Consider the following 22,308-nt stretch of genomic DNA (forward strand, 5'->3'; position numbering starts at 1 on the left):
CCCTAATGATTTGTATTGCCCTTTTCTGAACCTTTTCCAAGTCCAATATTGGAAGAGGCAATATTTGTTATTGGATCAGTTTCTGTTGGCGAAAGAGACACGCTTTCACGCTCCACAGAGCCCTGTCTCCAGGCAAGCTGGCACGGCATGGATTATGCAATGATCCACCTGTGGGCTGGTTTCCCCAGGCCCCACCCCTCTTCCCTGCGACTCCCTGAAGTTTGGAGCCAGTTGATTTCAGCTCCTCTCCCCAGCTGGCCAGAGTAACGCGCCCTGGACATCCACCAGGCATGATGGAATGGTGTCCCGCAAACGACGTGCCAGGCTGTTTATCCTGCCGGTCGGCCACATGCCAGCCCAGGCTCCCGTCTGGCTGGCCAAGGGCAGTGCCAGAGACCAGTCGGCACAAACACGTCGGAGAGCTGCGTGCAGGACGAGCGAGGGACTGACAGATGAGGCGGAGTCCATCGCAGGCATCCAGCGCCTCTGTTCCGTTCCAAGGGACTACGCCTGGTTCACGCGGGATCCAGCCCAGAATACGTCCCGCCAAGAGGGCGGGAAGGGTCAGGGTGTAGGGGTGCTTTGGCTTTGCTGTGGCTTTCAATGGGAGATGTTGTAAAGAGGGTGCCACCCCCCCACCCGCCCCCAGTGGGAAGGGGTCAGCACAAGGCCTATGCTGTATTTGTACAGCTCCTAGCACCAGGGGGGTCTGTGCCCGGGAGTGGGGTGCACCGCTGGATGGAGCATAGCAGGGCTTCTTGGCCATTCCCAAGTTGAGCCCCCATTTGCCAAGCAGGGCACCCCCAGAACCCCTCAGTATAACTCTACATCCCATCTCCCCGCTACAGAGCTTACAGTCTTTATTTGTGTGAGGGCTTATGCGGCCTGAGCCCCGGCACCTCCAGGCTTGGCAGTTCATAGCCCCAGCGCTTCCGGGCCTGGCAGTTCAGAGTCCCGGCACCTCCGGGCCTGGCAGTTCAGAGCCCCGGCACCTCTGGGCCTGGCAGTTCGTAGCCCCGGCACCTCCGGGCCTGGCAGTTCAGAGCCCCGGCGCCTCCGGGCCTGGTGGTTCAGAGCCCGGCACCTCCAGGTCTGCCAGTTTGTAGCCCTGGTGCCTCCGGGCCTGGCGGTTCAGAGCCCTGGCGCCTCCGGGCCTGGCAGTTCATAGCCCCGGCACCTCCGGGCCTGGCAGTTCAGAGCCCTGTCGCCTCCGGGCCTGGTGGTTCAGAGCCCCGGCGCCTCCGGGCCTGGCGGTTCAGAGCCCCAGCACCTCCAGGCATGGCGGTTTGTAGCCCTGGTGCCTCCGGGCCTGGCGGTTCAGAGCCCTGGCGCCTCCAGGCCTGGCGGTTCGTAGCCCCGGCGCCTCTGGGCCTGGCGGTTCAGAGCCCCGGCACCTCCAGGCCTGGCAGTTCGTAGCCCCGGCGCCTCCGGGCCTGGCAGTTCGTAGTCCCGGCACCTCCAGGCCTGGCGGTTTGTAGCCCCAGCACCTCCAGGCCTGGCGGTTCGTAGCCCCGGCACCTCCAGGCCTGGCGGTTCGTAGTCCTGGCACCTCCAGGCCTGGCGGTTCGTAGTCCCGGCACCTCCAGGCCTGGCGGTTCGTAGCCCCGGCACCTCCAGGCCTGGCAGTTCAGAGCCCCGGCACCTCCGGGCCTGGCGGTTCAGAGCCCCGGCACCTCCAGGCCTGGCGGTTCGTAGCCCCGGCACCTCAAGGCCTGGCGGTTCGTAGCCCCGGCACCTCCAGGCCTGGCGGTTCGTAGCCCCGGCACCTCCAGGCCTGGCGGTTCAGAGCCCCGGCACCTCCAGGCCTGGCAGTTCATAGTCCCGGCACCTCCAGGCCTGGCAGTTCGTAGCCCCGGCACCTCCAGGCCTGGCGGTTCAGAGCCCCGGCACCTCCGGGCCTGGCAGTTCAGAGCCCCGGCACCTCTAGGCCTGGCAGTTCGTAGTCCCGGCACCTCCAGGCCTGGCAGTTCGTAGTCCCGGCACCTCCAGGCCTGGCGGTTCGTAGCCCCGGCACCTCCAGGCCTGGCAGTTCGTAGCCCCGGCGCCTCTGGGCCTGGCAGTTCAGAGCCCCGGCACCTCTGGGCTTGCCGCATCAGTGATGAGTGTAAAACAATTGCTTAAGCCCAGGCACCTAACGTCTTGTCCCCCAGCACCTCTTTCATTACAAATGAAGCGCCGCCCGGCCCCCTGTAGTACAGACCCTTTGCATCAAGTACAAGGCACCCCAAAGACACTGAATTCAGTGGGGTTCTTCAAGGACGTTGCAGGAAGTTACCACATCTGTCAGAGCCGCTTTCCTGTCACCGACAGTGGCTAGCGCCACATACTGCGTAAAAACCCCAAAATGGGAGAGATTGGATAATCCCCCCCCCCCCCGCCCCCAGGAAGATCTTGCTCGACTTCCCAATAGTTCAACTATCTATACAATGCACTTATGCAGGCCGTCTGAGCCCCTCCCCATCCGACCCAAAGCTCTGTTAGCGCAACCAACTGCTGAGCGGAGCCTTGAAGCTCCAGTAACTCATACTTCCTGCTTTAGAAGTCCCCGGTTCAATCCCAAGCTGGCAGCCGAGAAGGCAGCGGCTAAGTTAATGTTAATTATTCCAACACTGGATATCCTTGCTGTCCTCATCAATGACGCTTTGAATCTAGCCTGCGGTCTCAGCTTTGACAATGTCCTGTGGCGGTGAGTTCCGCAGGCTACTTGCGTGAAAAAAGCAGGCGGTTTGGAATTTGCTAACTTGCCATTTATCTGACTGTCCCCTTGGGCATGGGAATGTCCAGATGCAATCAGACCAAGGGGCCATGAGCCCGATATCCCGTCTCTGTGTCCAAGTCCTAGAAGCCCCGGTCTCGGGCCAGAACTCTACGGTGCCAGGCAAACACAGATTTCTGCCCCGAGGAGCTTCCAATCTAGACAGACGCAGGGAGGCAGGGGAGTACAAGCAAACAACGAGACAGCGCTGGGCAGTGTGAGCGGCAGAAATCACCACACACCAACGGCCATCACTGTTGCCACATATTTTATCAACTCTCCTAGCAAAGGACGGAGCTGGAGGGGTAGTTGAAGCTGGCTACGGAGGGGGCTTTGCGATTGTTTAAGGGGAGCTCCTCCCACACCTGTGGGATCTCACAGAAGCTGGCAAAGGAAGATTAAGGTGTAAATTCCCTTCACCCGGCTAACCCCCATTTGGGGCTTGGAGAAACACCCTGAGCTGCTGTGCGTGTCCGGGTGGGGATGCTCTCTGGTTTTACCGCCCCTGACGACCCCTTTGGCTCCAACTCCACAGCAAGTCACCCACCCTGAACAGACCACCGGGGGCATGCCCCGTGCTTATGAAAACACAAGTCACAGATCTCCCAGTTCTGCACAGAACCTAGGTAGCCCAGTGCCGGTTCCCAGGGCCGTGTCTTTCACGCCCATGCCAAGTGCCTCCGTTTGTATTTGCCAGGCAACGGGGGTGGCGGAGGCGGCCCGGGGGTGGGAAATTACACCTACGGGCTGCACTAGCAACCTTGTAAAAACACCACTCGTCCAGGCCTGGGCTCAGCTCCATGCTGACATCTAGTGGGTTTATTCCAAATCTCGAATCATTAAGGCCCTACCAAGTCCACTCCGCCAGCCTCCCTGTTTCATGGGTGGGAGGTTTAGGAATGTGAATACAATGCCCTCCCTTAAGGCATGGAGTGTCGTCCCCCCGCCTCCATGCACTCTGCTGAGCTCTTAATTCGGGGGGAGGAAGGGAGAATTGTCCCCACCCACTTCTAAACAGAGGTCAAATAATAAACCCAAATCCCTGCTTTGCAACCGCCCCCCAAATGAAGTTCTCGGCGCTGGAAACTTTTGCCGGGACAGCAATGTCCGGCGCGGGAAGGGGGGAGTTGTTTGCAACCGTCCTGTCCCGACAAAAGCCCAAACGTAGCTGCAACGACGCCAGCAGAAAGGCGCGTTTGCCGATATCGTTGATTTCGTTCAATGTACAAGATCCTGGCAAAACCCAACTCTCTTTACGCCGGTGCAAGCGGCGTGTCCGGCAGGAGGGGTTGCTGTGATTGCCACGCTTTGCCAGCAGAGCTAATGGAGACATGGCGTCGGCGGGGTTCCATCTCCAGGGTAGGTCATAGGCTATTATAGAATCATAGAATATCAGGGTGGGAAGGGACCTCAGGAGGTATCTAGTCCAACCCCCTGCTCAAAGCAGGACCAACCCCCAACTAAATCATCCCAGCCAGGGCTTTGTCAAGCCGGGCCTTAAATACCTCTAAGGAAGGCGATTCCACCACCTCCCTAGGTAACCCATTCAGGGTTGCAAAGCGAAAGCCGCGTCCCACTTCCTCCTCCAGAGGCGAACAGCTCTTGAAATCTCCTCACTATCCATCTCGATGCCACCAGGGGGGGCTTGTGCACCGCCAGCTCCAGCAACCTGGCCTCTGATGGGGAGGAAAATCTCGGGGCTCCCCTTGGACCGGACCAGCCCTGCAAGCCCCTGCCGGGTCCCCGGTCTCTGCGTTTGTGTCTCCTTCTTAGAGCTGCCCCCGAGGGGTCCCGGCTCCCTGGCCTTGGGCCCCTCTTGGGGGCTCCTTGAAAACAGGCCCAGGCCGGAGCAGAGCTGCGTAGATGAGGGGGCGTCCCCCAGCCACCCACGCGTCTCAGCAGGGGAGTGGGGCTGAGGAAGGGGAGTGCAGCTGTGGGGGAGATGCAGCCCCAAAACGCAGCATGCACCTGCAGCTCTCTGTATGGGCAGGTGCCCCCTGCACTCCCCAGCGACTCAGTGGCAACTCCGAGACACGCTGGCTTGTGTCTTACAGGGACGGGGCTTCCTGCTGGTCCAATGGAGAGCCGGAAATGGGGGGCTGTGGGGCAGGAGCACTGGCAGAGATGGGGGTGGGGAGCCCAGGGGTGGGCTTGCAGGGGGCTGCAAGTCGGGAGTTAGGGGCATTGGCAGAGCTGGGGGGCGGGGAAGAGACCATGGCTAAGCCGTGCCTCAGTTTCCCCACCATCCCCTTGTCCATTTGTGGAGTGCCGGTACAACAGGGCCCTGATGTCTGTTGGATACTTTAGAACAGAGGTGGGCAAACTCGGTCCCGCAGGCCATATCCAGCCCACGGGACCCTCCTGCCCGGCCCCTGAGCTCCTGCTCTTGGAGGCTAGCCCCCGGCCCCTCCCCTGCTGTTCCCCCTCCCCTGCAGCCTCAGCTTGCTCCGGCACAATGCTCTTGGCGGCGGGGCTGCGAGCTCCTGGGGCAGCGCAGCTGCAGAGCCCACAGCCTGACCCAGTCTCTGTGCTGCGCGGTGGCGTGACTGGCTCCCGCCAGGCGGTGCGGCTGCCTGTCCTGGTGCTCTGGGCGGCGCGGCTGTAGCGCCACCAGCCACCGGTGCTCCAGGCAAGGCAGTAAGGGGGCAGGGAGCAGGGGGGGTTGGATAGAGGGCAGGGGGGTTCCGGGTGGTGGTCAGGGGGCGGGGGATGTGGATGGGGTCAGGGCGGTCAGAGGGCGGGGAACATGGCAGCAGGGGTTTCGGGGGGGCAGTGAGGAAGGAGGTAGGGGGTTGGATGGGATGGCAGGGGGCAGTCAGGCAGGGGTTCCGGGGGCGGTCAGGGAGAAGGGGTGGTTGGATGGGGCAGAGGTCCCCGGTGGCAGTCAGGAATGAGAGGAGAGGTTGGATGGGGTGACGGGGGGCAGTCAGGGGTGGGGGATCTGAGGCTGGTCAGGGGACAGGGAGGGGTGGATGGGGCAGGGGTCCCGGGGGGGCTGTCAGGGGCGAGAATCAGGGGGGGTCGGATAGGGGGTGGGGGCCGGGCCACGCCTGGCTGTTTGGGGAGGCACAGCCTCCCCTTCGCGGCCCTCCATACAATTTTGGAAACCCAATGTGGCCTCAGGCCAAAAAGTTTGCCCGCCCCTGCTCTAGATGCTGCTAGTTCCAGAGGGCAGCGCCCCCTACGGGCCAGGGCTCCTCTGCACAGCCTTCGTCTCGGCCTCCACCCTTTCCCGAAGCAGGACGGGGGGCGGTTTGTGGCCGCCTCGGGAAGGAATTTCAGACAGGCCGACCCAGCTGAAAACGTAATCCATTAAACAACCGTCTTCTGGCCCCCTGCTCCCGGGGCCAGCTGTGAGTCCACCCCCTGGCACTTGGGATGGTGTCCAAGTGGCCCAGCCATTCCCCCGCAGCGGGTCCCCCCGGGGTGGCACTTGGGTGGGGGCGGGACGTGTGGGGGGGTGAACGGCTGGGCCTTTCTGCAATTCTCCACATTCCTGTCATTGCTCTTCGCAGCTGGGGCTGCCGCGTTTTGCAGCAGTTCATCGCTCGGGGCCTTTATGAGAAGCAGATGTGGCCCGCGGTGCCGCCCTTCCCCCCTGCAGCGCCTTCTCCAGCATCCACCCCCGCCACCCCGTAGCCACCTCCCCCTTAGTCTGCGGGGTGCCCCCTGCACCAGCCCCGACCTGCCTGGCTTCCCCCCACACCCAGCAGGACCAAGCAGGTCCTCTCCCGTTGACAGCTTGGGAGTGTCGCCCCCTTGCCAAATCTCCAGTTGGAATCGAACACGAGGGGTTAGCGTGTGACCGGCCGGGGCAGCGGGGGGGGCAGCGATGGGCCAGGGTCTCTGGCTGTGCCCGCCTCACCCCCTCATGCCCAGCGAGCCGGGAGGCAGGTCCCTCCTGGAAGGAACGCTGCACCGGCAGCCGCTGGGGTTTGAAGTGATGACTCCTACCGGCCCAGCCCAATGGGGGGCGACACTGAGACCAGCTCTGGGTGGCTCTGAGCGCCCTGGCCCAAGTGGGGCGACTCAGAGACGGGGCTCCTCCCAGCCCAGGTGGAGAGGGGCAACTTTGGCAACGGCTCACCAGCCCGTTTGTGTCCCGGGAGGTGGGTGCGGCCGCTGCTCCGTCTGCCCGGCTGGCACAGCGGGCCTGATTTGGATCAGCAGAGCACGCGGGGAGCCGAGGTTTCCAGCCCACCCTCCGCAGGCTGGGCTCAAAGCCGGGGGTCAGCCCTGGCCCGCCGCAGCCCCCATGCTGGATACACACGGGCCCCTTTCTTCTCTGCCGTTTGCTGCTTCCCTGCCCCCATGTCTCCCTCTGCGGCTTAACCCCAGGGAAATGGTCCTGAGCCGTGTGCCAGGCTGGGCTCTGGGGCTGGGAGCGAGGGGCTGCCAGGCACATGACCACGTGCAGAGGAGGGCGGGGGGGGGGGCGCTCACAGAGAGACTTCAGCTGTGATTCCCGTCCGGTGAGGTCGCCCAGAAGTGGACATTTTCCTGGCTATGCCTCTTGAGCCCATGACATGGGGAGCTATTTGCATATAGGGCCCGATTCTCAGTCCCTCTCAGGGGCCCCCCCATGCCATTCCAGCGGCCTAAGGGTGCCTTAAAGGAGGTGGAAACAGCTCCCTACAAATCCCCCCATGCAGGATCTGCTCCCGCCCCCCAGCATGGAGCTGGCATAAGGGCTCTGCGTCAGCCCTGCTCCGGTCCTAGGGTCAGGTTGAGGGTGCAGCGCGTAAAGTAGAGCAGCCCCGAGGTGGCTCTACTGAGGAGAGCTTGAAGGTGGTGAATGGGAGGGGAAGTGGGGCTGGGTGATGGGGAGTGGTGTGCGCTCCCCGAACTGGGCTGAATGCTGCCCCCTAGTGGTGGGAACCTACACAAAGCTCTTTGCACCCCTCGAGGCAGCAGCATCTGGTGCAGCAGTGAAATCAGTGGGAGGTTTGGTCACACCAGGCCCAGCCCCTAAGCCCCCTCCTCCACCCCTCGCCTGAGCTACATGGCCCCAAGCGAGCTGCATTAAATACCATCTTAAAGGGAAGGCGTGGAATTATCACCTGAGGGGCCCGCAGTTACAGGGACAATAAAGGCGAGATGTCTGGTCACGGGCCCTGCGGAGAGACAAATGAAGCCGCCCCCAGAGGGGGAAGAAATTCCCGCTGCTGGCAGATAAAGCCACAGGGCTGGACCGATCGAACGCGCAGGCCGGAGGGAGACGTCTGGGAGGATGAGTGGGGGGGAGGAGCGCCTTGAATAGATCCTGGGAGAGCCGGACCATTGTAAGAGGCTGGAAGAATCCAACCCTATCGCCCCCCTCCCCCGTTTAGATCTTTAAGAAAGCGGCGACGGAGGAGCCAGGAACTGACAGGCAGGTGGGTCTGAGCTCAGGCAAGGGGCGATTATAAGGGATCAGCTGGTGAAACAACTGAGGATGCGGGATGTGATCAGACCTGGGAATCAGGGCTTTCATCTTTCCAAGGTTCAATCGCATCTGCGGGAAGAAAGAGAAACATTCCAGGGGCGTCTTCTGACCAGATAACGCAAGGGAGGGGGCGGAGGCGAATTCTGATCACAGAGCTGGGGGAGGGTTCAGAAAAGAACCGGAGTGTTTTAGGGCCCGTGATCAGCCTCGGGAGTTCTTTGAGCTCAGAGCTGGGTAATCTCATGCTTCAGGGCACCCTGGCCGCAGGGGTCAGGAAGGAGATTTTTCCCCTCTGTGTGCATTGGGGATGAAATTCACCCCAGTGCAGAGGGATCACGCATAACCCTTGGCTGAGACCCTCTGCAGAGGGGTGGACTGCACAGGAAGATAGGAAGCGCCAGACTTGAGTCTCATCTAGCCCAGTATCCCGTCTCTGACAGCGGGCAACACCAGATGCTGTAGAGGAAGCTGTAAAAACCCTGCAGTGGTGGTCGCGGGATCAGCCACCCCCAGGTGGCTGATCCAATCCAATCCCAAAGAGTAAGATACCGGCTTTAGCTCTGAAGTGCGACATTTTATCCTCTGGCTAGTCCGGTTACCTAGACAAATGGCCCATCCCTCTTCGGATCTTGCTAAATCCTTGGCCTCCTTGACATCATGTGGCAGCGAGTTCCGCCGGTTAATTACACATCTGGTGGAGAAAGCCTTTCCTTGTAGCCATTTTGAATTTCCCACCTGTTTAATGTTACTGAGCATCCCTTTGTCCCTGTGCTGCAAGAACAAATGCTCCCGAAGGATCTCCCCCCGGCCTCCCTCCGGACTGTTTAGCTGATAGCTGTATCGGCTGTCCCTTCTCCTCTCTGCACAGGGGGGTTATCCAGGCCTCTGGCGGCTCCCTGAGCCCGCGCTGATTCTGAATTGGACCCAGGCCATGCGGCTGCGTGTGTCAGGGCAGCCGGTCTCACCCCGGTCTGCGTTGTAGGGGAGAGCTGATCCCCTGGCCGGCCGGCTTGTCCCTGCAAAGGGATCCTAGCGGGGAAGCCAGTTGCTGCACCAGAGGTTCCCCGAGCGAGCGGCCACTGGATGGCCTCCGCTCTTGGCAGCTCAGGCACGGCGAGCGGGGAGGGAGCAAACCCAGCGCTGCCGCATGGGCCTTGACCTTTGAACCTTGCTCTCCTCACTGTTGTTTTTCCGCCCGGGACGAAGTGTTCCCAGCTCAGGGGCTGCCCTGCCCCATCAGGGTCCTGGATCAGCAGCCCCCAGCCCCATCCTGCAGTGGGCAGCGGCCAGAATCAACCCAACCCTGCGGGCCGTGCAGGAAAAACCTGTCAATGATTGACCTGGGCACGGAGGGCGAAGGCCCAGGCGCCGGGACCGCCAGCGACTCGCCCTGCGGGGGGATATAACCGCCCAGGGCGGTGCTGGAACAGCAGCGCTGGGCCATCTCCGGCTGCGGGCTCGGCTCCGTGCTCACGTTCCTCTAGCTCAGGGGGCATCTGCCACGCTCCAGCAGCAGTCCTTAAACCAGCAGGGTCCAATCGCTTCCCCGAGCAACACAGAGGCCACCTGCGGGGGGTCCCGGGGCCCCTTCCGTGCTCTGCGGGAGGGGGCATCCATTTCCCCACCCCTAAAATGCAGCCACCTCTGGGGTGTAAATATACCATGCCGCTCTGCCCCCATAACGCCACAGAGCAGGGCATCGTGGCGCGGGGAAGGGAGGAACTAGAGGAGGGATCGATAACCCGAAATGCCAGCTCTCCATTATCATGGGGGGCGGGGGGACATTTCGGGTCTGCTCGTTGCAAATCAACGGGAATCTTTCAAGCCGGGCCCTTGCCCGCGTGCAAGCTGAAGGCGGGGTGGATTTTAGGAGCAGGGAATGGCCCGAGCATGGGCTGCAGCCCGGGCTAGCGGGGTTAACGGCCTCGCTGCTGACCGTGCGGGGGTGGACCGCTGGCCCCGAGGAAGTGGATGGGAATTGGGCCAATTCCCCAGCTGTCCAGCAGCCGTCGGCTCCAAGGCCGGAGAGCTGGGGTTGAGTAACCCTGTGGCCCCCACCCCAGCCCGCTCTTTGGAAGTTGGACGTGTTCCCAGGCAATGAACGAGCGGGCAGCGTGCGCTCTCCCCCGGGGCCAGGCGCTGCCCAGGGGGAACAGCTGGCGCGGCAGCATCTCTCCCCCTGACAGCGTTTGGACGGAGGGACGAAGCCGCTTTTCCTTTGCCAGCCGCCACCGTCCCCTACATGGCTCCCGGGTCCCCACATTGGCTGGGGCGGGAGGGGCCGCGAGGTCACCGTTCCGAAGGTGTGACGTCACTAGAGGTTGCCATGGAGATGAGTGTGATGTTATTGTTGCGTGGTGAGGTCATGCGGCAGCCTGCTGCCCCTCAGAGGAGAGCAAAATGAACATTGGCTGGTCTTCTCTTGGCCTCTCTATCCCCGTACACCCCCCCCGTACGCCTCCCACCCCCCTCGCGCCATCCCTGTACAGACAGACGCTCCTATCGAGAGGAAGCCGTGCCCCCGGTGCCCCAGAGCCTGGGCTCTACCCGCTGACCGGTTCCTGCGCGGGGGACCGGACCCTTCGTCCCTTGTCCCTTGTCTGCAGTGGGTCTCAGCAGGCTGGAGCACAGCCAGGGGCCTGTACCCATGAATGTGGTCGCGAGGCCTTGTGAAGACCGACCGGTGCAACCAAGCTGAATAAACAACACGAGCTGTAAGACGGAGCCCAGCCAGAGCCTGGCGAAGTCTAGGGGAGACTTTCCATGGCCTCCCCGGGTCTTGACAGGGCCCCTAAGTGGACTTCATGGAGACCACAGAATCCACCGTAAGATCCATCTCCGCCCCAGCTCCATCCAGCAAAATCTCCCGTGCCCCAAAGCAGCTGTTTCAGGCCAGGGCGCTGGGGCCCCCATCACAGCATTTGCGTTCGCATGCCTCCGGGGGACGGATTCGGCCCAACACACAGCTGCTGGATGCCTCGCCGCGCCTGGGTGGATTTCCCGTATCAGTTCCAATCTCGGCGACCGTGACAGCCGCCGGCGTGGTTAGGATACACGCGGACGTCTAATCCCATTCTGAACGCTCCCGAGCCCCTGGCCTCAGAACTGTCCCGGGTGCTTGGGACAAGTTTCTCGGCCTCCAAACGTTTGTGTTTTGATTGTAAACCATGCGGCATTGTAGACAACAGCCCGGCTGGCCCTGAGTGTGCGAGCTAGTTCCAGACACTCTACCTCCATGCTGGTATGTTTCACGGAGCACACGCGTGACACACACACACACACATTAGATTAAAACCTCAAACTCTCTCATGGGAAGGTTGCGACGCCCCCACCCTTTGTTTCTTACAATCCAGAACCTTCAGGCACAAAACCCAAAAACAGAGAGAGAGAAAACAGGCTGCTCCCTACAGCAGCGTGACCCACCTGACCCCACCTTGCTGCAGGGTGGGTCTCAGCAGCCTGACAGGTGCTTGGCCAGCTGAGTTTGATCCCAGCTCCTGCCTGCGATGTCCGGCATGAGCTGGCGCTTCCCCAGAGAGGCTGGGATGGGTGATCTCACCTGCCCGTGCGCCTCCTCTCTCCTGCTGTCCGGATGGGAGCCCCATACTGCCAGGCGGGGTCCTGTGGGCCAGCTGGGAATCCCGGATTCCTGTGCCCATATACTCCATGTCACCTTGGGACTAGCAGCCACCAATCAGCCCCACAACCACCTGGGAGGGAGGCAAGCCCACCCCTCCACCCAGCTGGGGATGTTTCTCACCCAGGGTATGTGCAGAGGACGGTGTGTCCCGCAGCCACGGCCGGTGGGGTTTCCCGTTTCCCTAGGGGTCTGCACACTGTTACTCCATTAAGCCACGCTCCTGGGGTCGCTTCTGTCAGCCCATGACCAGTGCAGGCCGCCATTCTCACGTCAGCGGCTGCAAACTCGGACCCAGGAGTCTCCCGCTGCCGCCTCCATCTTCAGTCCATGTCTGTAACTATTCAGCCAGCCGTCTGCTCTGGGTCCTTTTCCGATCCGGGCGGCAGCGCTGTCGAGATGCTACCAAGTGTGCGGATCGTTACGGGGGGCTGTTTCGAACAAAAACCAACAAAAGGCTTTTCGCTGAAAAATTGTCTTAATCAAACACTACTTTTGAATAGACAAACCTTTTTTTTGACTAAAATAGCCAGGTTTTCAATCAAAAATCCCAGACACTCCAAAACAGTCCCCCCATCCCCCATTTTTGGCAACCACAATTTTGTGGGTTCAAAATGAAAACATTTCGGTTTTCGGTTTCAAACTGTAAAGTTTGTTTGTTTGTTGAAAACGGGGAAACTGCTTAGTTTGGGAGTTTTCAGTTACATTTTGTTGCTGCATTATGGGGCCAGAAATTAACATTTCTGGTTGATATTTGCGGGACGGGGGAGGGAATTATTTCCGGGGCAAATCGAGTTCTTATGCAAATGAATAAGAAGAATACCAGCATTCTAGTTTGTTGCATGCAAATCATTCGGGTCGCTTTCGCGGCTGGTGGCATTTGCAGCGCCGAATACAGTCCCGACGCTGTACCACAGCTCTTGTCCTGGTCAGCAATCGGAGCAGGGGTTATCTTTGTGTCGGGTCTGTACCGTGTCCTGCCCCAGCGAGAGATGGGTCCGAGTCTGGGGCGCTTGGGTGCACCTAATACATAATGCCCAGCGCCCGGCACAATAAACTCAGCAGAGTCTGTGCTAGGTGCAGCACATAACGCATGGTGATAGCCAGTCCCTGCTCCGAGCAAGCCAGCCAAAGGAAAGCTGCCAATTCCCGTGTGATGGCCAGGAAGCTGAGGCCTGGGGAGGCTAAGTGTCTTGTCCTGGGTCACCCTGGCAGCGACAGGAATTGAAGCCAGAGGTCTCCTGCGTCCCACGCTGCTGCTTTAACACCAGCCCCACCTTCCCTGTCTAAACCGCGTGCCCCGTGCAATCTTGCCTGGGTGCCAGTGAAATCCCTGTTGTGTTCCCCAGCCCCCAGGCTGCGTTATCCAGCCGCTTCCCCGGCAGGGCATCGTTTATCTCTAGGACAAATGACTCCTCGGGCTCTGGGCGCGAGAGCCGCACAGCATGAGTGGCTCTGAAAGCCGGCTCCTCGACTCAGCACCCTTTGAGTCTGCAGATAACCCCCCGGCTGTGCATCGGGGCTAAGTGAGGGACACGTCACCAGCAGCCAGGCGTCCGGAGTCCAGCTCCCAGATGGAGAAGCCTAGCAGGGAATTCCCTTCCTCATCCCTCCTATGCAAAACTCTTTGTGCGGCTAATAAACCAGTGTCAATGTGCATCTGACCAGGGCAGAGCCGGACCATTGGGTCATTAGGGGGAACGCGGATCCCACGGCACTTCTCAGAAGGTCAGAGGGTTTCCTCTCTCTGTGCAGAACTGAGATCCATCCCGTCCTGTATTCTGTCTCCAACGGGATTCTGAGATGCAGGGTGGGCAGTGACGGTTTGACCTTCACAAACCTGCATTTCCCTTGCAGGCCGGGGGAGGGATGGCTGGATCGCGTGTGTCCCGGGGACAGGGCTAGCGGCACGGCTCTGGTCTCTCCAAGTGCACCCCATCTGGTGCCAGGTCTGGTGCCCTTACCCCTCCTGGGGTGGAATTCCCCAATTCTCCCGCTCGTAGGGTATATCCCAGGGGTGACTGCAGCCAGGCAGAGGTACACCAGCTCACTTTGATCTCGCTCGCTCCAATAACAGTGGAGCTGGGGCTAGCCAGTCGAGTGCATACCCAGGGCTGAGTCTTGTGGAGAGAAATTTGGGGCCCTGGTACATCATGTTTGCGGGGGCCCCGTCCTCTCTCCTTTCACCCATTTTACAGATGTTCTGGGGCCCCCCTGAGCTGGGAGCCCTGGTATAATTGTCCCTCATCTCTCCCCTCTCATCATCTCTGTCGTACAGCTGGTGCTGCGGCGGATTCACTGCTCTGATTATACGAGCTAGTTGGAGCAAAGCTACCGCTACATGTGCTGCAGTGTAGACATGCCTCCGGACCGGGTCCAAGGCTCCAAGGAGGAATGTGTTGGAATTGCAAGTTCAAAAGCGGGGGTGGTTGCCTGTTCCTTTTGGCGGGCTAGGGGGCTCTGAGTCAGTCTGGAAAGAGCCAGCTTTAAGCAAGGTGGGCTGAGTTGCAGCGCACTGCCTTAGGAGCAGCCTGTTTTCTCTCTCTCTGTTTATGGGTCCTTGTGTATCATTATTCTGACTTCTTAGAAATCGAGCAGCGGAACATAAGAACGACCATACTGGGTCAGACCAAAGGTCTATCTAGCCCAATACCCTGTCTTCTGACAGTGGCCACGGCCAGGTGCCTTGGAGGGAACGAACAGAACAGGTAATCGTCGAGTGAAACATCCCCTGTTGCCCATTCCCAGCTTCTGGCAAACAGAGGCCAGGGACACCATCCTTGCCCATCCTGGCTAATAGCCATTGATGGACCTATCCTCCATGAACTTATCTAGTTATTTTTTGAACCCTGTTATAGTCTTGGCCTTTACAACATCCTCTGGCAAGGAGTTCCACAGGTTGACTGGGTGTTGTGTGAAGAAGAACTTCCTTTTGTTTGTTTTAAACCTGCTGCCTTTTAATTTCATACGGTGACCCCTAATTCTTGTGTTATGAGGAGTAAACAACACTTCCTTATTTACTTTCTCCACACCAGTCATGATTTTATAGCCCTCTCTCATATCCCCCCTTAGTTGTCTCTTTTCCAAGCGGAAAAGTCCCAGTCTTATTAATCACTCCTCATATCGAAGCTGTTTCATACCCCTAGTCATTTGTAACTTTGCAGCAGAAGCCGAAATCACCTGACCCAATCAATTCGGGAGAGGGGGGCAACGCTCATTGTCCCCCCCACACACTGGGGATGGGCAGGGGAGTTTGACAATCAAAAGACAGACCCCCAAAACCCACAATATAGTATTGAAAGAAAAATGTCTCCTGATTTGTGAGGGTCTGATCCATGATTTTGATCTCGAGGTTGGCAGCCCTGCATGCACGATCTAGCTTTGATCAAGCCAGCTCAGATCACAATAGAAATGAAGCCGTAGGAGCATGGATAGCAACCTGGGCTAGCCACTCGGGTACGTCGCCCCATGCGGGCTAGTGTTCAGCAAAGCTGGCCCATGCGAATGTGGCAACACTAGTATTTTTAGTGCGTTAACTTGTGTGAGCATGGCGACGTGAGCTGGGAATCCCAGCCCTAGCTCCAAGTGTAGACTGTCTGGTTCCCTCGAACAATGACGAATACCCCACCTCTCTTGAGAGCGTGTTCCTTTCTACACCGACCTCGGTTCCTCTGCTCTCCGGTGTTCCCAGGCCTTTTTCTGGCCCGGCACCGTCTTTTAACAACTCTCCCGTGTTCGCTGAGAAGTGGCTTAGCTTGAGCGAGTCTTTTCCGCCTGCCTTTTTTTTTTTTTTTGCTGACAGGGCCTCTAGTAAACGCACCCAAAAGGTAAATACAATAACAGCCCAATGACCGCAGTATAATGCAGTATGACAGTAATGCAGTCCCAATGCTTGCGTATGCATTTTTATTTCCTTCATGCAATTGGGGAGCAGTAGGGACCGGTGGCTTGGGGCGTTGGGTAGGGTGAACATGCATCTCCTTACTGCAATCGGGGGTGGGGCTGGTTTGCGTGTCAATGCATATCTCATGCAGCTCGGGGTGCATGCTTTGCAAATACAAGCATTTCCCGCTTGCAAGGGTGTGCATATTATTGCAATGGTCAATAGCTGGTTTGCATGCATGCGTCGCCACTTCTGCAAAGTGTGGGGAAGCCGACTAGCATGCACAGACATCACCTTCTTGAAATGGAAGGATACGAGTCCAATGACGGGTTCGCTGATATGCATATCTGCTTGCAGAGCCGGGGACCTATCGCAGTAAGGGGCGACTGGTTTGCATGCAAGTGCACCCTTCTCTTCTAATGGAAGGCTGCTAGTGCAATGAGGGGATGGGAGACTTTCAGGCATATGCACCCAGTGCTTAATTGGTAATGAGAGTGGTATCGGGGCTCAAGCAATTAGGTTCTGGGGCTCAAGGCACTTCTTTACTTGCATCACGGGTGCAGCAAGCTGAGATGTGCCGTGGCTATGAACTGCCAAGCCTAGAGGTGCCGGGGGCTTGGCACAAATGTAGCACGGCCTGCACCCTCCTTTTGCAGTTTGGGGGGGGGAGGAGCTGCTCTGGCCATGAGCGGGATCTGGATTCCTGCACAGACACTTCCCTCTTTTGCATGCGCGTGCATACTAGTGCGCTGCATCGCCTCCTTGCAGTGAAATGCATCTGACGAGAGACATGCATCTCTCTCTGGCCATGGAAAGGGGCCATTGCAATGAGGGGCTGGGTGGTTGGTCCCCCCCCCCACCTTGGGGGGGGGGCTGCTCTTGCAAGGAGGAGTGGCTGGTTTGCATGCAGGTGCAAGGCTATGCAATGGGTGTGGGGGCTGCAGGGGAATGGCCCCTCCTGGTGCATGCAAGGGGGGGGCTGCTCTGGCAGCAAGCGGGGGGGGGTGGTTTGAATGCACCTGCACCCCACCTCCCGCGGGCAGCCGGCTCAGCTCGGCCTGCGCCCAGCCTGGAAGCCTGGCTTTGCAAAAGGCGCCCCCCCCCCCCCCGCTTTCCAGCAGGAGGCAACGGGAGGCGCATGCGCGGTAGCCGGCTGCCGCGTAGCCCCCCCCCAACCCTGGGAGCCCATGACGTCAGGCGGGCAGGGGCGGCGCGAGCTCCATCAGGCGGCCGCAGCAGGAGCGGCAGCAGCGAGTCTCCCCCGTGGCCGGAGCCGCCGCCTCGCTCTGCAGCCGGACGGGACCCCCCCCCTTGCCCCCCACCCCCTGCTCAGCCGCGGGGGTCGCTGCCCTTGCCCTGAACCCATTGCACGGGGGGGCTGCCGCTGGGTCTGGCTGCAAATGCAAACCCCGCTCCCTGCATAGCAGGCTGAGACCCCCCCCCCCCCCAACCCCCCCCACGTCCCCTCCGTCCCCCCCCCACGTTCCCCAGCCTTGCTGCTGGCCGCGCTCCCCTCCTGGGCTGGGAGAGGAGGAGGGGGGGCCTCTTCCCCTATTTGTGTTGGATGGTGGTGCAAGGGCTGAGCGCTCCCCCCCCCCGTGGAGGAAGGGGAGACGGAGCGCAGGAGCAGAGGTGAAGCGGCTGCGAGCCTGCCCGGCCGTGTCTAGCGGGAGCCCGGCTCTCCCAGGCTCGCCCAGCCATGCTGGCCCCCCGGGCGGAGGTGCTGGCGGCGACCCTGCTGATCGCGTTGGGATATTTGCACCTCCTGGCCGGGATCGGGCCCATCTCTGCCCTGGACGGTGAGTGGAAGCCGCTCTCCCCCTCTTTGCACCCTTTAACCCCCCCCTCCCCAAATCTATGTCATGCCTCTGCCTTTCTTCCCCCCTGGGGATGCTTGGTGCGTCCAGGGGATCCGCTTGCCACAGGACCCAGTAGAAACCACCCCCCTCGGGTGCCCTGGGCTGCCTGCATGTCTGGGGGGGTATTTCTAGGCTGACGCTGAAGGGTCTGTGGTCGGGCTTAGGGATTTCGCTGTATTGTTTTGCAGTTTGCATGATTCTCCCCCCCCCCCCCCTTGAAACAAAGCCCTATACGTCTGGTCCATTCCTGGATCCCCCCCGCCTTGGGGGGGAAAGAAGGGGCATTCCGCAGCCCGGCTGCGATTTTCATCTGGCACAAAAATATTGGGCTCCCCCCACCCCCTGTCTATGGCGTTTACCGCCTGTGGGGTTCTGTACTTGCACCTTATTTGTGGGTTGACTTTTTTGGTTAATTTCCGAACTCAGGGTAAACTCCTGGCAGGACTCCATGGCATATGTCCGGCTCTTGGGCATGGTCAATCAGGAAGATAACCTCTTGAGTGGACATCTTGCTTTGCAAATACACCTCCCCTCCCCGGCTGTGTTTTGTAGGTACTTTTCCCTTCAATAAGAAAAAAAAAAGCACTCGTGCAACAACTTATGCCTGGAGAAAACATGACGATGCTTCAAAATGTGCATGGACGCGGTAGCTGCTTTTTAAAAAAAAAAATATGGAGGGCAAAGGGATGTGTTGGAAAAACTCCTGGTTGCGCTGGTATTGGGATCCTGGGTGATCTGTGGCTAGCGCTGTTATTTCATAGAAATGGTTGCTGTGTGTTTCCTACACAACCGCTTTTGCTGGTTCCTCTCTGGTTTCTATAAATCCAGGCAGCGGAGCGGACTGACTTCAGCGAGCTCTGTCTCTCTTGATCCAATGGTATTTGCATCATTGGCCTTCTGGTTCTATCCCAAGTCTGGTTTCTTTGCAGGTGGTGGAAAATGTAACTCACTCCTTTTGGCCCTGATCAGCCGCTCTAGGGAGGTGAGGACACAGGGTAGAATCCACAACTAGATGCAGTTAAAAAAAAAAAAAGGGGGTCAGATATCAATATTTAATTGGTTCTCCTAAAGATGCATTTAAAAGCTCTGTTGCTCTGGGCTAAATCTGATGGATCTCTGTGTGGATCATCAGAGAGCAATTGAATAGTGCAGGAATCTACATTCCAAACGGCATCTGCAAAATCAATGCAATTTTTCCCCTCCTCTCCTCCAAGCGACAGGCTGCAGTGCGCTGCTGAAGCGTGACATGGCATATACCAGAGGCAACAAGGTAGAGTTTAACCGTGCTGGCTTTGAAAAAAGCAGGACTTTCTTGGCGAGAGGGGGGACAATATAAGAACCCTCTGAAAAAAACCCTAACAGGGCGAAGGGGTCGGTTTCTTTGCTTGGCTGACATGGAAGTTGGGCATGACGAAGCCTAGAATTGGGGAAGCGTGTGCCTGTCATATGTAGCTTGAATAGCAGAAGAAAAAATACTGAGCTCTCCAGGGAAATGTGTCCTCCTTCCTCCCCTCAAGTCTTGCCTCCTGGAAAATCACAGCCAGGAAAAGGAAAATCCACCTTTTTTCTTTTTGGGTAACCTCTTGAAATCGCTAAGATTTTTTGTCTGGAATCAAAGTTGTAATAGAAAAGCGGGAGGCTTGTAAAAAAGCTTGGCTGGTATGAGTAAATAAAGCCAAACCTGTCAGTTTGCGCCATAAAATCGATTTCCTTCCATGTTGCATGAGTCATGACTTCAGGTCTTGCAAGCTCAGATTCTGAAGTGTCAAAAATTCCATTTTGCGGCCTGTGATTATCCTGGCAGCGGCAGGGGAAGGATCCTGGAGAGAGAAAGTATTTCCTGAGTGGATTGTCCATCCCTAACCTTCTAGTCTAGACGACTGCCTTGTTTTGTTCTGTTTTAAGCAGGGCACTTCTCATTTGCTTGCTGTATCCCATCTGCACCCTGGGGACGTTAGCAAGTGGCCCTAGGCACTGCTGGACTTGCAAAGGGTGGGTAGAATTGGCCAAATGCCGTGGTAACAGCAGAGAGACGCTGTCCCGAGCCACCGACTTTAATGCATTGGTTTTAATTTTGCCCTTTTTAGTTTTTGCTTGAAAAACGCCATTCTCTGCTAACTTTCCAATGCTCTTCTCGTGCAGCCCTCTCCCCAAATAACAGCGCCCGTTGCCATTGGGCAGAGGAAAGGCCGAGAGCTGTTTTGAGGGTTGAGGTGTTGTGTTTTTCCGCTCTCCGCTCTCCCAGGGAATGGGGCCAATTTATACTAGTTTTACACCCTCCCTGCCCTGGAGAGCCAGCTAGGCAAAGATGGACATAGGAAGATTTCTCACCCCATACTTTACAGAAGGACACTCAGGCACTGGGAGAGGCAGTGGCTTGACCAGGGAGTTAGTAACCGAGCTGGGGATCAAACCCACAAGTCCCTGACTGCGAACCCCAAATCTATCTTCTGAATGATTAGAATTCAGCCCAACTGGATGGTGTGGAAATAGATGTCAGAGCTGCAAATCCAGTATTTTCCACTCTGCAGGCCCGGTGAGGTGAACGGGATTGGCTGGGTGGGAACCAGCACAGAATCGGGCCCTCGTTGAATATTGGGGCTGGCTGTGTTTTCAATGCAAGGATCCTCTCTCAGCGGGACTGAAACTGACCAAGGTAGCTACAGGGGACGAGTGAGAGGCAGGCGTCTGTTTCCCTGGGTAGCCAAGCCCCTAGTTACTGGTGCCACAAACATTGCATGAAGCTGGGGGTTTATTACGCATCCTGCGCTGATAAGGATTTGGCCTTGGGTGCTCAAGCTTGCAAGCAAAGGCCGCGCCTCAGTACGGCAGAGGAGGGGGTGTGCGGCTGGTGGGGGGTGGGCAAAGGGAGTATGAAGAGGAGAAAGAATTCTGACCCTTCTGCTACTACCACTAACTAGTTCTTACCTGCTGCTTGTCTCCCATGAATCTCAAAAGGCCTTAGAAAAGAGGTCGGTATCCTTATCCCCATTTTACAGACGGGGAAACGGAGGCACGGCGAGGCGAAGGGGCGTACACTGGAAGGAGAGCCGGACCCGGCTCTCCGGAGCCCCAGGTCGCCGTCTCCCCTGTAGTCACATTGCCTGCCTCTGTAATCCGTGGGCCGCACGTAGTGTGAGATCATGGGTCGCTTTGGGGAGCGCTCTGGCCTCACCTAACCACGTCTCCCCGGTGAAAGGAGGACCTGTCCTCCGGGATCCTGACCTGTGCAAAACTGCCCTGGACTTCAGTGCGGGGTTTTGCTCCAAAAGGAGCGAATGGGCCCAATGTATTTATCTCCCTTCGGTCCCCTGGGCAGAAACGGCCTTTGGGAACAGCCGCATTGCGTGGGATGAGGGCTTGGCGGTGGGAAAACGGGAGCTGGGCGGTGTAGAGGGAAAGGCTTTTTCAAGCGCCAAAGCATAATGTGTGTGTAATAACTAACGGAGCCCTCTCTTGGGATGCTTTGCTCTTTGCAGGGCCTCGCAATGCACGGCCGCGCCTCCAGGGGGCCGGTGGGGACTAGAACCCAGGAGTCCTGCTGCTTGGGCTTGCGGCTGCGCTAACCACTAGACCTCATTCACCACTCCGAGTTTTCTTGCTTTAATGACTAATCCACATCCGCCTTTCCAGAGCTGGGACTAGAACCCAGGAGTCCTGATTCCCACAGGCCCCTATCCTGACCACTAGATCCTACTCTCAGAGCCAAGGATAGAACCCAGGAGTCCTGCCTCCCAGTCCCCCCTCTCTGACCCAGCTCCCCTCCCGGAGCTGCCAGTGCTTTACACAGTGGGCCTGCCTTTTGTTTTTTTTGCCAGGAGTTGGTCTGGGTAACGGTTCTGTTTGGTGGCGGATACCCTGTCTTGAACTCTTGCTCTGGGGCATGGGAGGGGGGCAAAGTCCAGTTGATGTGGGGAGGGGATGGATTTTTCGAGCCTGTAGTCCAGGGGTCGGCAATGTTGGGCATGCGGCTCACCAGGGTAAGCACCCTGGCGGGCCGGGCCAGTTTATTTACCTGCTGACGCGGCAGGTTCGGCCGATCACGGCCCCCACTGGCCGCGCGTGGTTCGCCGTCCCGGGCCAATGGGGGCGGCGAGAAGCGGTGAGGGTGAGGGATGTGCTGGCCCAGTGGGGGCCGCGATCGGCCGAACCTGCCGCATCAGCAGGTAAATAAACTGGCCAGGCCCGCCAGGGTGCTTACCCTGGCGAGCCGCGTGCCAAACGTTGCCGACCCCTGTTGTAGTCTGTGTCTGCCCTGGGAATCTCTCCCACCCCCTGTCCTGAGAAGCCCGGCTTGGTTTGCGTCACTCGCCAGGCTGAAATCGCGGCTGTTTGTGGAACGCTTTGGTAGAGATCGGAAATGGCTGTGGTCAAAAATGGCTGGTGCCTCTGCGCGTCACCGCTCCTGACGCTTTGGTGGTCTGGTGCATCTCATGAGTTCCTTCTGGGGACTAGTCCGCACCAGCAACATTAAAGCGCTGTGGCTTGTGTGGTCACGGCAGAGCGCCGGGAGAGAGCTCTCCCAGCCCTCGAAGAAACCCACCTCCGCGAGGGGCGCAGTTCCCAGCACTGGTGCCCTGTAGAGCGCTGAAACGTGCTGCGTTCAGGGGGTGTTTTTCCCCACCCCCGAGCGAGACAGTCGCAGCACGGTAAGCCGTGGGTGGTGCGTGCATGCTCCACCGGGGCCGTGTATTTACCAGGACGTGTTTTTTCATGCCCGGCTGTAATTAACACCCCGAGAGCCACCCC

General features: G+C 58.7%; 1 protein-coding gene across 3 annotated transcripts in view; it reads left to right on the forward strand.

Annotated features, from left to right (window-relative positions):
• Positions 1 to 16,921: 16,921 nt before the first annotated feature.
• LRP1 (LDL receptor related protein 1) overlaps positions 16,922 to 22,308 on the forward strand; it is a 177,441-nt gene continuing 172,054 nt past the window's right edge. For 2 of the 3 annotated variants that reach the window (XM_065575932.1, XM_065575933.1), the window contains exon 1: positions 16,922 to 17,499. In XM_065575932.1, the coding sequence (XP_065432004.1) occupies positions 17,400 to 17,499 (100 nt within the window). In that variant the 5' untranslated portion in view covers positions 16,922 to 17,399. The remainder of the gene's footprint in view (positions 17,500 to 22,308) is intronic. The other variant, XM_065575935.1, reaches the window with a different exon arrangement.

This window comes from Chrysemys picta, chromosome 22 (genome assembly GCF_011386835.1).
Source record: "Chrysemys picta bellii isolate R12L10 chromosome 22, ASM1138683v2, whole genome shotgun sequence".
Classification (NCBI taxonomy): domain Eukaryota; kingdom Metazoa; phylum Chordata; order Testudines; family Emydidae; genus Chrysemys; species Chrysemys picta.